General features: G+C 44.6%; 1 protein-coding gene across 2 annotated transcripts in view; it reads right to left on the bottom strand.

Annotated features, from left to right (window-relative positions):
* Window positions 1-3042: 3042 nt before the first annotated feature.
* LOC115176013 (R-spondin-2-like) overlaps window positions 3043-15266 on the bottom strand; it is an 84102-nt gene continuing 71878 nt past the window's right edge. For both annotated transcript variants that reach the window (XM_029735735.1, XM_029735742.1), the window contains one exon: window positions 3043-4434. In XM_029735735.1, coding sequence (XP_029591595.1) covers window positions 4319-4434 — 116 coding nt within the window. In that variant the 3' untranslated portion in view covers window positions 3043-4318. The remainder of the gene's footprint in view (window positions 4435-15266) is intronic.

Genomic DNA, 15266 nt, shown 5'->3' with positions numbered 1-15266 from the left:
GGGTCTGGTCCCTTTCAATTTCCCGTCCGATTTGTCTCCCGAGAACGCAGAGAGAGGGTCACGGACAATTACCTTTTATTTACAGATTTATTTATGCCTGTAATAAACGTGTTACTTAGCAACTTTTTCTTACTGAAGCCAATCTGCTTTTCAAAAGGACGTGGATACCGGATACCATTTTGCAATTATGAGGGAATTTGTCCGAATTTGGTGGATGAAAGACATGGCGTTTTTGCCTCCATTCTGTACCCCTGCTTATGATAGCTGACATATGGTAAACTTGTAGAAAGTCTTAGACTGGTTTCATTGTACCTACTCTGTGCTGCCTGCAACAGGCCATGCCAAGCGTCATCATAGCCCATGTGAACGCTAATAGTTCCAGATTTCCTTCAGCTCAAAGGGCAACCGATGCCCAATTATATAGTTATTAAACACAGCAAATTATTTCAACGTTTATTGTCCCTGGGCAATGTTATTAACCCACCGATGTCATAACTTCCACTTCTGCCATCTGGGGTTGGAACGAATGTGTCACTCACAAAGTGCTGCACATTTGAAGTAGCTGAAGAGAGGGACTGCAATATATGTATGCTTAAAAAAACCTTAAAGGCGCTGCATGTTCAATCCGACATCTACATTGGCCGTGCAGCATTTATGGTGATACGGCCTCTGCAGAAGTCAGGGCATTCTTACTACTTGCGCTTCGCAGAGCAGCGCAGAGCTGTTGAGCAGAGCTGTTGTGAAGGAAGCTGTCAAGGAAGTGAGTTTGTGTTAATACTGGACCTCCCAACCCCACCTACCGTCAACCAATCATGTCAATTCGGAGCAATACGGAGCCCTCCATATTGTCACAAGATTTGGGAGGCGCACGGCGATGCAGTACAGCTCTTAAATTGGACTCTTCATGCCTCCGGAGGTTCTGCAATTGTGTCACAACCTCCATTCGGAGCATAAATTGGCTTTTACCTTTATTACCTGCAAGATACACAGTTCTTAAAGATAGAGTCACCAAATGTACAAAATGACATGATTTGGGCATTTTGGTGACCTGTCAAAACTCGATATTAGTATACAACTTAGGTGAACTATCCCTTTAACACTACTTCACTGTGCTTCACTGTGTATTACAGTATGGATCTCTAGTGTGCAGAGCCCACTGGGACATTTCCTGTTTGTGGTTTCACTTGTTGGGCCTTTGAAGTGGGCTTTAATAATAGGACTGAACTGAACTAATGAAAATGCACCCAGTCACATTAAAAGGGAGCGTCAGCCTCAACACACACACACACACACACACACACACACACACACACACACACACACACACACACACACACACACACACACACACACACACACACACACACACACACACACACACACACACACACACACACACACACACACACACACACACACACACACACACACAGAGTGAGAAACACAGACGCTTCCTTTAAGCTGCCTCAAAGTTTACAGAAGTGGTTTCACTAATAAAAAGGGATTAGCAGGGCTACCTTCTGATGTCTGGGTGAACGTTGATGCACTAACCAACATTAAAGAAACCCTGAATGCAGTTTCTCACCGACGACACAAATACACCCAGAATGGATGACAGACAGAGGAATAATTGGAAGCGGAAAGGTAAGGGAAACAAGACATTTAGAATGATGTATTGCGGGGATTCTCCAGTGTGCACTTGGTTTGCCCCCACTAGACATTGTGTAGTGTTTCAGTGGTGTTGGTGGTCTTTTCCTTAATGAATCCACTTCAGTGCAGTTAATTCCCAGTCTGAAGCAGTGACAGTCTGGCCCTGGGGATGACATCTGTAAATCGTTCATTAACTTTTAACCAGCAGCAGATGTCTTTTAAAACACTTAGTATAACTTTAACATTTCCATTCACTCACTGTTCTGCACTCTAGGCTTTATGGATATCTCTAATTTCTATAAGGCACATCAAAGATGATATTCCCCTTTTATGACAATAAGTACCCATACATTTCAAGGGGAAAGGTTAAGGGAAGTGTTAAGCTGTTAAAATGAAGAGTATGTCAAGCATCTTCCTCCGTGCTCCTTTCCAACACCTGTGAAAGACCTTACTGTACGTTGAGGCCTTCGCCATTCCTAGCGGAGGCTACTGTTTCGCTGTAAGAGGTTGGTTTCACTCCTTTTCAGAGAACGCTACATGGGCGAACCGGGTATTATGGGTTACTTGAGCATCAACACCGTCGCCTCTTTCCCTCTGGAAAAATCATGTGTGACTTCAGAGGATTACTAGGAACAGGAAACCTGCGGTCGGTGTCTCCCAGGATGATATAGGACACAACGTTGTTTCATTCGCTACTGTGTGTCCATAAGCTGTCTGGCAGATACGGCCTCACATTTTCTAAGGGGCAATGATTATACAGTATGCATCACTAGGTTAATTAGCCATGACTGGCGTTAAACCTTTCTTGGCAAGCCAGCACATTTTGGATTTTTATACTTATTTATTTGATGTTTTGAAACCCTGAAAATGAATGAGATCTGATGTGTGCTCAAATAAAGAGGGGGTGAATGGGGGTGTGTGTGTATATGTGCATGCTCACATGTGTGTGTGTGTGAAGGAAGGAAGCACAGTAGGCAGTTGTATTGCCAAATCATGTGTAAGATAATGAGGGTGGAAATTAATGATACGGGGGTGACATCACAATGTGGCATTGCACCATCCGTGAGGACACGTCAAGTCAAAGACGGCTTACAGGCCGTTCACAGTGACGTCACGCTGTCACGGTCAATTGACCATATCGAATCTCCCTGGCTCGAAGGCAGCTTGTGTCATGCAGTGCACATTGCATGATTGATATCACAAATGTTTTTCAAATTACATAATTATATACTAATGCGGGAGGGACAAGCTAAAGCTAGCGCTCCTAGCTGCTCACGAACTGTAAGACTGAAAAGCTACATCAACAGTCCCATGAAATGTATTTTAATCAAACACATATGTCGTCCTGTGACCATATATTGGTCGAATCCTGAATATCAAACCTAGAGAATGTCAAACAAAGTACGCACTTTTATTTTGTCGTTTTTTGAAACAACGAAATCAGTAGATGAGCTCAAATGAACACGATACAACACTCAAACTGTTTCGCATGACCAGACACAAACAAGAGGCTCTTTTAAAGATATCTGTATTGTGGGATTCAAATAATATTTCAGCACAGAGGAGTAACAGTACGAGACAAAATTGTCACCGAACACAAAAGTACAAAATAGAATCAATAAATAAATCAAATATATACCATATAAATGTAATAGCTATGTGTTGGCTATGTTTATTATTTCGTTTTCAATCTTTTTGAATCTGTAGCTTGGTATTACATCCTTTTCTCTGAAACATTTAGAACGCTGAAGGAGTCAATACCGAAAATACAGTAATAGGTTTTGCAATTAGATAAACTCATCAACTATGTACACATGAGTTTGTTGCCATGCTAAGTCGAACAACTAACATGTCTTTATCCACACCATACAGTTAGAGCATTAAAGCGGTTCTGGACGTAAACATTTTGTGCTGAGAATAAAATACATTGCAACTACGCATGGTATTTCTTAACACGACTCTCAAAAAATGTACATAACGAACAAAAAGGCCATACACGGAACACTCCGCCTCCAATGGGGGAAAATAAGAGTTTGCTTTGAAATAAATACAGAAAAGTCTCAATTATTTCAAGATGTCACCTAATAGCCGTCACCCTTGTTGCTTCTGCCAAATCTCTCCTCTTCTCTTGATCCTCCTCTCATTCTATCTCTTCGCACGTTCTTCCTCTCTCCGTCAGAACCGTCGCCTTGACGTCTTCCATTGCCCCCATAGCGGGACCGTCATCACTGTTGTCAACATCCATCTCATTCCTCATTCTCCTTCTGCTCTTTCGGCGTCCTCAGTCTGTCAGTCGGTGTGCGTCGGTCTCCCCTCGTTGGTTTGTTCTCCCCAGACGTACATGACGTGTGAGCAAAGGGAACGAGTGTTTCTATGAGTTCTATGGTGTCACAGTGGGGTCAAAGGGGGGAGCTGATCTGTCAGCGGTACACTAAGATGCGGCACTCTGCGGTACGGGGGAAGCAGCAGAAGACAGAGAGAGACAGGGACAGAGGGCATATGTGTACTTTACTACAGCCATAGACATGTGTAGGGTCATTAAGATGGTGTAGTGTGACTGTGTGCTGGGGGGGGGGGGCGTGAGGAGTGGAGGTTTGTGGAGCAGCAGCTAGCAGCTTTGTGTTGTTTAGGTTCCAAGGGGTGGGTGGGTGGGGGGGGGCTCAGTCCTCTACTGGCTGGAGCTCATGGAGGCCAGGTGGTCACTATGCTGGTTCTGGGCCTGGAACCGAAGCCTCTGCTTGTTGGACTTCTTTGGTTCTTTGGGTCGGTGCTTCCCTGATCCTCCTGAAGCAGAAAGACAAGACGGAAAAGAGAGCCTATTAGAAGAGCAGTGCAATGTAAAAAAGAAACACATTAAAAACCTTTATTCCATCCCTTTGGTGTCTCTCTAAAACCAGCTAATGTGTATATATATATATATATATATATATATATATATATACACATAAATACACACACACACCATATATCTTGGTCCCCTCCTTACCCACTCAAAATATATCTTGGTCCCCTCCTTACCCACTCAAAACTAGCAGAGCTATGCCACTGGGCAGAGCGGTTGGCAGCAAGATTTTGCCTTTATTCAGCCCCATCACCTCTCTCTCTCTCTCTCTCTAGGGAAATTGCATAACACTCTTTCAGAACTGGAAAGGTCCTCATTCACAAGCCCAGGGTTAATGTATCTTAATGTATCCCAGGTGTCATTGGTGTGGGCAAAGCATGTTGGGAATCTGTGCTAATGGAACCGTGTGCGGCGGTACCTCGGTACCCATGGTTCCCTGTGACAGAGGCTACTGAACCAAAAGGCAACAGTTTGGCTGCCAAAAGACACAAATAATATAACGAGGTGTGTGTATGTGTGTGTGTGTGAGTGTGAGTGTGTGAGAGAAACAGACAGAGAGAGAGAGAGAGAAATAAAGAGAGGGAGAAGTGATGGGGCTGAATAAAGGTTGGCTTCGGGTGGTGGTGGTGGGGGCACAATCCTGCTGCCAACCCCTCTGCCCAGTGGCATAGCTCTGCTGGTTTTGACTAGGTAAGTGATCTGAAGAAAAATGAAATCTGATGGGGGGAAAACTAGAGTCAGGCTTGGATGATGAGATGCTATCTGGATCCTGATTTGGCACAGCAAGAAACAAGGCATGCTATGGTTCGCCGAGGGGGGAAAATACGGAAAAAGTTTACATAAATGGATGTCTCAACGGTAGGTTTGCAAAACCTGGCTCCGTGTCCTATTATTGCACTTGTTCATGCCATTTCACTAAGGAAAATAAGGCTAAAGTGTGTAATATGTGGCAGAATTACCCCCTCATATTGTCAGGTGTCAGTGTGCAGCGGTAGGACGGAGTCAGGCGCAGGACACAGAACTGAGTAAAAGACGTACTTTACTCGAAAAGAAACAACAATAATTTCCACGCAGGGAAAAACACACCAGCGCACAGAAGTCTAGAACACTAAACAAAGAACAAACACGCACAAAACCATGTGGGAACCAGAGGGTTAAATAGGGAATAAATGAAAACGTAATGGGAACCAGGTGTGTACAATCAAGACAAAACAAATGGAAAAAGAAACGTAGATCGGTGGTAGCTAGAAAGCCGGTGACGTCGACCGCCGCCCGAACAAGGAGAGGCACCAACGTCGGCGGAAGTTGTGACACATATGGCCTGGCCAAACACCAGCCATTTAAAAAAAGTCTGGTTCAATTGAATATCTCAGCACCGCACTGTAAAATATATTTTTTAATATTATTTCCAAGAAATGGGGACATATACAATTATTACAAATTATCTGTTTTCGCTCTTTTAACGAGAGTAACGTTACAGTTGCACAAATATCAAACAATTTCACTTCCACATTTCAGAGCCATTTCCTGCAATGAATTCAATCTAGCTAGCTATTTTTGGTCACATCGGCCATTCTGAGGGCGAAAAAATAACGTTGCCGACACGCAATATCTTATTAAAAAAAATCCCCTCTTCAGAGCATAAAGGATTTAAAATCACATCTCATGGAGAAAACATACATCTTGCTCTAACCTTTCCATGACCTCCAATTGAAAAACATTAACAGCAAAGTTGCTATGCTTGTTTGGTAAATGTCGCCTTCGATTCTTTGGGTGAGTTACAGTATGGTTATGCCTGTTAGTGCACGCGTAACGCTCAAGTCAACCTGGACCATAGGTTTCTTTTCCTAATTGCCATTTAAAGAGGTCATTTTCATTTGAAACAGTGTTGCTATGCGCTTCATAAACACAGCCTTCAGTACAATCAACTCAAGACGAATTACATTTGATGGCAATAAAGCAAACATTGCTGTATTAAAAAAGGCCTCTGTAGCTGGGCTAGGCCCATATGGGCCATTCCATGGAGCCATTAGGCTGTCTGCGTGTTGTGCGAGTTTGCCTGTAGTGCAAATAAATGCGTGAGAGCTCACTTAAAGACTTACAGTATAGCTTTCCTGGATAGTCAAGGTCACAGAAAGGATATAATCCACACGGCTTTAAGATGTTTGTGAACTACATGACACTTGTCTTACACCATGCACAAACACGACTACAACGTGTTCTTGGAAAAACAAGGGATTACACATCTCCATTACATTATATAGACCGCGATTCTATGTCACAGTACTGCTCATCTCATAAGACATAAGTAAGTAAGTTGTGTAAGTAAGTCAAGGCTGCCTCCAGACCTGGGTCAAAGATACACACTTTGTCAAACACTTACAAAAGCTTGAGCTGTTCTTCATTTGGTTTGCCCCAGTACAATGTAACCAATGGATAAAAAAAAGAAGGAAGAGTCCCAAAATACCAAAATAAATCGAGCACCCCTCAAAGTATTACCTTGACATATTATGTATTTGCCCCAGGTCTGAGGTCTGTCTGCCTCACGTCATTAATATGCTTCTCATATCTCAAAATATCTCATTTATTCCAGGACAGTGTGAACTGTAAAAACCAAAACGTCCGGAATGTCATCAGAGCTGTCCAAGTGAGCTGATGAACCTTTCTGTTTCGGTTTGACCACTGTGTCCATGAAAGCACGGACTACGCTGGGTTCTATTTCATAACCAGAGTTCTCTAGGCTGACAGCTAGAGGGCAACCAATACCAAGAGAACATAGATCTTCCCCCCTCTGCATCTGATATAAGGGTTGTGACATCGTATCAGGGTCTGTCTCTTTCACATTTAGCATTTACTACGGCATAACACGCTTTTATGATGGTATATTTACAACCAATGTAAACACTTAAGATGATTATACAAGCCAGAGTTCCTAGAATTATTCTTTTTTTATTTACCAGGAAATAAATGATTAAGAAGTCAACTCAATTCCTTTCCAAACAAGGAACAAATTCATAAATCTTAGAGCGAGTACAGATAATTTATCTTGGAAGGAACAGAAATCTTCGAAAAATTGCTATTTTTGTTTTACCCCACGCTGACCCAGAATTTAAACTTACTGCCAAAATTGAAGAATGGCTTTCATTTCAGAAAATACTTTTACTATTTTTTCCCCATTTTCTTTTCAGTTTTGGCCCCAGTTCGCATCACTTCTGCAATCCTTAATTGCATAATGTTTTTTTTGTTTGTTTTGTAGATAAAATCTGCCAACTAAAGCTTTGTATGTGGACGGGTTCATAGTCAGAGTAAATTGAACCAAACAAAACATTATAAGCAAATCAAAATGTTTTGTAGTTCTGAATCAAAAGCAGAAGCTGTTGTGGTGGCAGAGGATGACCTCACCATTATCACTGTATGTGTATTATTATATTAGTATTTGTGCCGGTGTGTGAGTAAGCCCAATCTTGGTTTCACTGCATGAGCCAGGTCTGGTTCTGGTAAAGTTCTTGCTACCTGAAGAAAGCTCTGGAGTGCGCTCCAAGCCTGCATTGTATCTGTGTATTTGTCTAAGACTAGGCTATGTACATGTGTGCCTGGGTGTGTACAGTCCTCCATATGAGCTCAAGGTCTTTGAGAAATGTGTCTTGGACCCTCTAATGTCACATACAATCTTATCAGCTGCCAAAGCACCTGTGAGAGGCAGATTAGACTTCCCTACATGCACTGGGGTGGGTGTTCCACCCTGACCTCTGCTGACCGGGACATTCCAGGACAAGTCCGGTTGAGATCCATCACTTACCATTTCTCTCTCTTTCTCTCTCTCTCTCCCTTTCTCTCATTCACATCTCTCTCTTTCTATCTCTGATGGTGGTTGAGACATAGCCAGATATCCCAACAGGAATGCTGTTCTGTAGGCCTGTTGTATAGTAACAATAACACTATGCTATCTCTCAGGAGATATGCCCATGGCACTCTTGAGTTGCGGTCCATTCAACTTGTCTAATTGAACAGCATTTTACACAGGGGAGAAAGACGGAGCCAAAACTCCCTTCACCTATCTCCAAATCCAATATCTTTGTTTTCGAGAACCGAATAAACCGGAGAAATGTATTTCTTACGATGAGTGAGTGTTTGAATTATGTAATAAATAACGTTCTGTTTTTCCATCATTAGGTTCATGTTCTGTTCTTCACGCTGCCAAGAATGGGCTCAGTTCAATGAGGACATTGACAAAAATAGACCTCGATAGAGAGAGAAAAGAAAAGGGATGATTATTTCGAAATACAGACCTGGTGGCTGCCACTGTGGGAGTGTGTACCTGCATGCAAATCTATAATCGCTGAGACCATGACCACTGTGTGTGTGTGTGTGTGTGTGTACTGACTGACTGGCAGCACGGCCAAGTGACTTCATCCACCCAGTGCTCGGACTCCAGCAGGCAGTGCACCAATCGAATGCCTAATCTTATCTGCTCCGCTTGCGGTTGGAGGAAATCGATGGGACCAACCTCGAGAAGGCATTAAGACGAACGGTAAATGTGTTCCTCCTCTTGAAGTGAACCCTCTCCACTCCTTTTGTTACCTCATCCCGCCAGTAAACTCCGCAATCATCCCGAGACCATCAATTCATATGTTTCTTAGGAGAAGGGGGTTGAGGGTAGGGGATCAAAACAATTCCGAAGAAGATTCTGGTGGATTTAGTACGGAAAAGCTGGAATTTTGCTTCATAAACATGCCAAAGCGAAAGCCATTATTTGTGAGGGTAGGAGGGGACTACTGGCGCCAGCGAGATTTGATTTCAGTGGCCGAAATTGGATTAGCAGCCATTAAAGGTCTCCTCACACATACATTTATAATGCCGTGAAGGGGAACATATCTCTAGCCAGCTCCTCTCACTCACACCGACGAGCTCTTCTGTCTGGAGGAAGATACCATTTTACATACACTCCATGGACAGTGTGTGTATGTGGGTAAGGACATGTGGTGAGCCAAGGTCTACAGATGTTCAAGCGAAAAGTTATGATCTAAAAGTGACAGAGAGTTTAGAGAGTGAGTAACAGAGAAGAGGGGGGAAGAGGAGGAGGATGATAATGAAGAAAAAGGAAGAAATGTAGCGGGGGCTTTTGAGTGACAGTGTATGAGAGAGAGAGGTAGGAAAGAGGGCGAGGGAGGGGGGAGAAGGAGAGAGACAAAGACATTTGGAAAAAATAGTTGGGAATTGGGAAAGATAGAGATGTGCTGGCCAAAAAGAGAAAGAAAAAACACCCTCTTTGTCCAGAGAGGACAATCTTTTACGAGAACAAGTCCATCTTGCCAACCGGATGACAAGAGGCTATCTGCACAGCGTCATTTAGCCTAACAAGATTACTCTGAATCGTACTTTCTCCTCTCTCTCTCTCTCTCTCTCTCTCACTCTTCTCTTTCTCATTCTCTTTCCTCCAGTGCTCTGCTTACAATCATCCATCCTGCTTAGCAGGGAAGATTTAAAACATATGCATTCCGATTTAAAAAGCTAATGTTGGGATTAGGTGGGTCATTATTTTCTCATCTATGCGGCGGAGATTAAGCAGCAGGTCAGTCCACCGGTCCTGCCTTTGAAGCTCCATTTCGCTGACAATAAGTCAAATCGAAAACCCAACTCGGAGATTAGCGTCTTTAGCAGGGAGAAGCCCCGGAAAATAATGCATGACTGACACAGTGATTAATCTGCCCGATGGGTAATATGGAGTTGGATTTTTTCCTCCTTCGAGCTGCTGAATGACTGTGACAAAGACAATGGAACGTTCCCCAGGATCACTATCCAGGAATGGTCCGGTATCCAAGAATGGTCCAGTGTTGAGGGAAGGGCACTGTCTGACGATGAAACCATTCAGTGAACTTTCAGTCAACGCTCAGTCAGTTTCTGATCTGTCAACACTGAGTATGCATACTTAGACTTTGCTAACGAGAGAGCTACCTGTAAATATTTGGTCAATATGTGGCTAACCGCTAACACCACATCGCTAACAACCTTAACATAGGCAAGCCAGCAGACCAGGCCTCAATTTTGGAAATCAAAACGGAAACCTCTGCAGAGTCACTCACAACTCTGCTCCCCTGAATGGTACCCCTCTCTGGGTTAAATTGGCGCTTGCTCACCACCTCTGGCTCTACTTTACGGATGGTGTCACTACGGCAACGTCAGAGGGCCACGCAGAGCGCAGGCGTGATGACTAGTCCGCTGTGTCTGATACACCTGAAACTCAAAAGAGAGCTGCACAACATCATCTACGGTCTGCTATCTTCCCCTGACTGACTCACACGCATCTGGGCCTAAATACATGGAGCTGCTACCCCGCGGAACCATCAGAAAAGGAGGAATAATTCGCTTGAGTTAACTAACGAATGGCTAAATGTTGTGTTTCATTTCTGACGAGCAAAATAAAAAAGCTCTGTCGTTATGTGTGTGTGTCAGTGGTTGAGCGTGCCCGTGTGCGTATGTGTGCGTGCATGTGTGTGGCTCTGCTAGTGTGTGTGCTGGTGCGAGCGGGTGTGTGTGTGTGAGTGTTAGCGAGCTGTGGATAGCTGTAGCAAACCAGCGGGTGGTGTAAAAGGAGACCGGGGGTCCAATTAAACATTCAAGGGGACTATGGGTGGAATATTACACATTTATCATCCTGGCTGGAATAATAAGGCAGGTGGGGCTCTCATTCTCATGCTTTCATTGTGAGGTGTCTTCCATTTTCGGATCACAATACATGATTTGATCTCACTCATTCATTTCATTGAATCAATTTTATGTCAATATTTCCTGCGTGCCTTAGAAAGGTGCCTTGGGGGGGGGGGGGGTAGAAACAGAATCGTTGATCTTCGTTCCATCGCACCGTTTACATATCAATTGATAGACGCAGGGTAATTCCCTAATGAAACAAACCATTTTAAACAGGGAAACATGGTGCTGACTTGGTCGCATTCTTGACTCTCCCTTTGTTTGGAGTAGAAGCACATTGATTGCCTCTGCGATTCATTATTTTACGCCATGCCATTAAACAGTAAAAGCTAATAAAAACAGGACTTGGCAGTGCACTTTTACACACTCTGCCTTTTAAAAACCAGCCTTGGCACCCTTTAACTAAAGAGAATGAAGAACTCCCACTCCAGAGCACCCCAATTCTGTCCCTTCGTAAAACCCCACCTACCCAGTCTTAACTGTACACTTTTAGAAGCCCGCTCGCTAGCACCGAGAGACAAAACATACGTATCCTGCCATGGCGTTGACCTCCTCACACTAAGGATTAAACAAACTATTGGATGGAACATTTGTTTTTCATTTCAGGATGGTGAAGATGCATTTCCTGCTGGGGGTGTTGAGTGGGCCTGAGTCGGGGGCCCAAAGGTGGGGAGAAGAGCAGGTAGGGGGCAGGCAATACGTGTTCTGAGTGGTGGGAGTTTCTCTGGATCTCTGGACCCCACAAGGAGGAGGGTTCTTCTGCTAACGCTCACGGTGCCGTCTGGAAGACCCTTCCTAACACGGACACACACATAGATTGTGTAATATATACTGTACTCACACTATCATGAGCCCCGCTGAGTATGTATGCACTATGGTGCATACACACGCACGCACGCACAATTGAGTGTATCCTCTTCCAGACAGAGGGGCTCACATACACTGAAATAACAAGGCTGTGTCAACAGTGCATTATACATACATAAAGAACATCATGTCTGCGTTGTGAGGACGCCAAGGGGGAATAACGGGCGACCCAGAGTCTGCCACACACAGCCTGTCTGTCTGCTGTCTGGGGCATGTGTGTGTGCTCTCCTCTCCCTGGCTCCCTGGCCTACAACAGCCCCTCTGGTCTACCCCCCCCACCACCACATACACACACACCACAACTTCCCCCTGGGGCCTGGGGGGGGGGGATCTAAGAGGAAATTGTCCGGCATGATTCACCGCTTTATACCTAATTTCTCCACCGTGTCCCTTCATCCCACTATCCTCCACTTCATCCTCTGGGAAAACGGAGGGGAGGGGAACCCCCCCCATGTCTGGACACAGAGCACAACTGTCCCGTAAAGAGGAACTAGGCCCTAACGAAGAAGGAGCCATGCTAAGTCAGACGGGCTTAGACGCTAAACCAGAGAGAGGGGCTGTGGGGATCACAGGCACAATCCCCGTGCTATAGCGGATGACAAGGGACTCAAGGATATAACTTTGTTTTTTGCATAACTCTGGACGTTTTTCACCCCATCTCCTTCGACAATGCACTTACAAAGACTAGAAAACACCACAAACCATTTTGTAAAATGTGGTATTCTCTCGACTAGACAAAGTCTAATTTGAGCCTTGAAGTCTCAGTCTGTTTGATGTCCTAGCAGAGCTCCTGTTGTGTGTATGTTTTCATTAGAGACCCAGAGCAGTCAGTACTCAGTAGTCCCTGATCCTCACTAAGGCCTGAGCTCCATCAGAAGCCTGTCAAGCGCCAGTCAAGCAGACAGCTGACTGAAGCTGACAGATCTCACAGATCCTGTATCATCCAGCTATAGGCTGCTGCTGTAGTCTCTTCTCCTCTCCTACCCAGGCACCAGCCATCTCCCTGTCTGTCAATAATACTCCCAATACCCCTCCACACACTCAAACACAAACAGGGGGCTTTCCTGACGTCTTGACATACGGAAAACATTTGATGGGTTTGTCCTATGTCCTTCATTGATTACAGTGAAGTTTCCATTTCGATGGCCGTTTCAGGGTCTCACCTCGAATAAGAGAGAGTTGTGTATTTCAGGCACCAACATCCTTCCAGAGAGGTATGACGGTAAGGAGATTTGTATGATGCTCATAGAGTGACTCGTGATCCCATTCAACCGCAATACCCAGCCTCAAGGCCTATTGGGGTGGGGTTATGATCCCAAAACCTGCCACCAACGAAGCAAACTAGGTGCACTTTACAAGGGGATTTAAAACATCAACGATAGGGCACCTGGGATTGGTCAAACTCCCTTTTGAGTAATTCACATAGAAGTCTGAGAGGTTGGACGAGCCATGGAAGAATCTATGGCTTCTCAAGTTTTTCCCTTTTGTATATACACAATCACATTTCAAATCAAATTAAATGTTATTTGTCACATGCACCGAATACAACAGGTGTACCTTACCGTGAAATGCTTACTTACAAGCCCTTAACCAGCAATCCAGTTTTAAGAAAATAAGAGTTAAGAAAATATTGACTAAATAAACTAAAGTAAAAAAAGTAACTCAATGAAATAACAATAACGAGGCTATATACAGGAGGTACTGGTAAGCTTTTTTCGGTCAAAAGAGACAGTGGCAGAAACATTATGTACAAAATCACACACAAAATAGCACAATTGGTTAGGAGCCTGTAAACGGCAGCCATCCCCTCACCTCAGCCATGTAATAAAACACGTATTACAGTTACAGACAGTCCAAACGGTTGCTGTCTCCTCAGAGCCCATGGCGTATTGCTTTGGTGTGTTGAGTTGAGTACAACCTTTATGAGCCGGCTTCTACTTAAGTGCTCTGCTTCTCCTTCCCTGTATTTGTCTGTGTTCACAAACACTGACACACACACGCACGTATGCTCGCTCGCTCGCACGCACACACACACACACACACACACACACGCACACTGAGAAGCAGCTGGCAGGCCTGTAGTTGTTGCTTTGTTGTGTCTGTGTGTCTGTTCCCTGGGTCCAAGCTCCTGGACATGAGTGGGTCAAAAGCCGCAGCCTCTCTCTGTGAATCATCAGGCTCTAATTAAAAGCTGTGATGTCTCTATAAAGACCAGGCCCGCCAGAGATGGATGGAGAGAAGGAGAGGGGGGAAGAGAGAAAGGGGGGAGTAAGAGAAAGAGGGGAGAGAGTGGGAGGGGGGAGGGAGAGGGGCTTCTGGTGGCTGTGCCGATGCAACTGTGCACCAGATGTTCCTAGCCGGCCCCCTTCCCTTCTCCTTACAGCCAGCACACTCAAGGGGGTGGACGCGGACACGCTGATGTTCCCCTCAAAAATGTACCACCACGCTAAAATGTTCTCCTGTGTTGTCTGTCATTCCGATTGTCATTGTCGTATAGTGCTTGCATCTCTGAAAGATGTGTGTATGTTTGAGTAAGAGAGAGAAAGAAAGAGAGAGAAAGAGAGAGAAGACAAGGGTAGAGTAGATAAACAAAATCTACACTATGTCCTTTTCTGTACATAGGCAAGTGTGTGTGTTTGTGTGTGTGTGTGTATGTGTGTTTGTTAATACGTGTGTGTGTGTGTGTGTGTTGGTATGCTATGTATGGTCTGTACGTGGCGATGAAAGCGTGTTCGGGCCACAGTCAGAGAGCTGGAGGTCTGGCAAACAGAGATGCATCCCGGACAGGGGCCATGGAGATGGTTACTTACATTTGAACTCATCAACTCAATGTGAGTCTGTTGAAGCACCTAAGACTGCCTCAGATCTCATCTCTAGATATAGAAACCACTGACAAACCACCAATGCCCTAAAACCTCCAATGAACCCTCAGCAGAGAACCTGGCTTTACAGCCCTAACAATGTAATGGACAATATCACACTGTGACAGTACATTTCTCCCATTTGTGAAACATGTTGATGGGGACTTGAAACGTTTTCCTTCTGCTCTGCTCCCCCTCCAGTGTGCTGCCACTTTGTTTGTTTGTGTACGTCTGTTTTTGATGGGGCTGTCACTGTTTGGGCATTTGCCGCCTCATTTCCTCCCAGCCAGAACCTCAGACAGGGAGGCTTTCCTGAACTTCGTGACATACATTCCTAC

This window comes from Salmo trutta, chromosome 3 (assembly GCF_901001165.1).
Source record: "Salmo trutta chromosome 3, fSalTru1.1, whole genome shotgun sequence".
In the NCBI taxonomy this organism is placed as follows: Eukaryota; Metazoa; Chordata; class Actinopteri; order Salmoniformes; family Salmonidae; genus Salmo; species Salmo trutta.
This window is presented reverse-complemented; position numbering and strand designations above follow the sequence as displayed.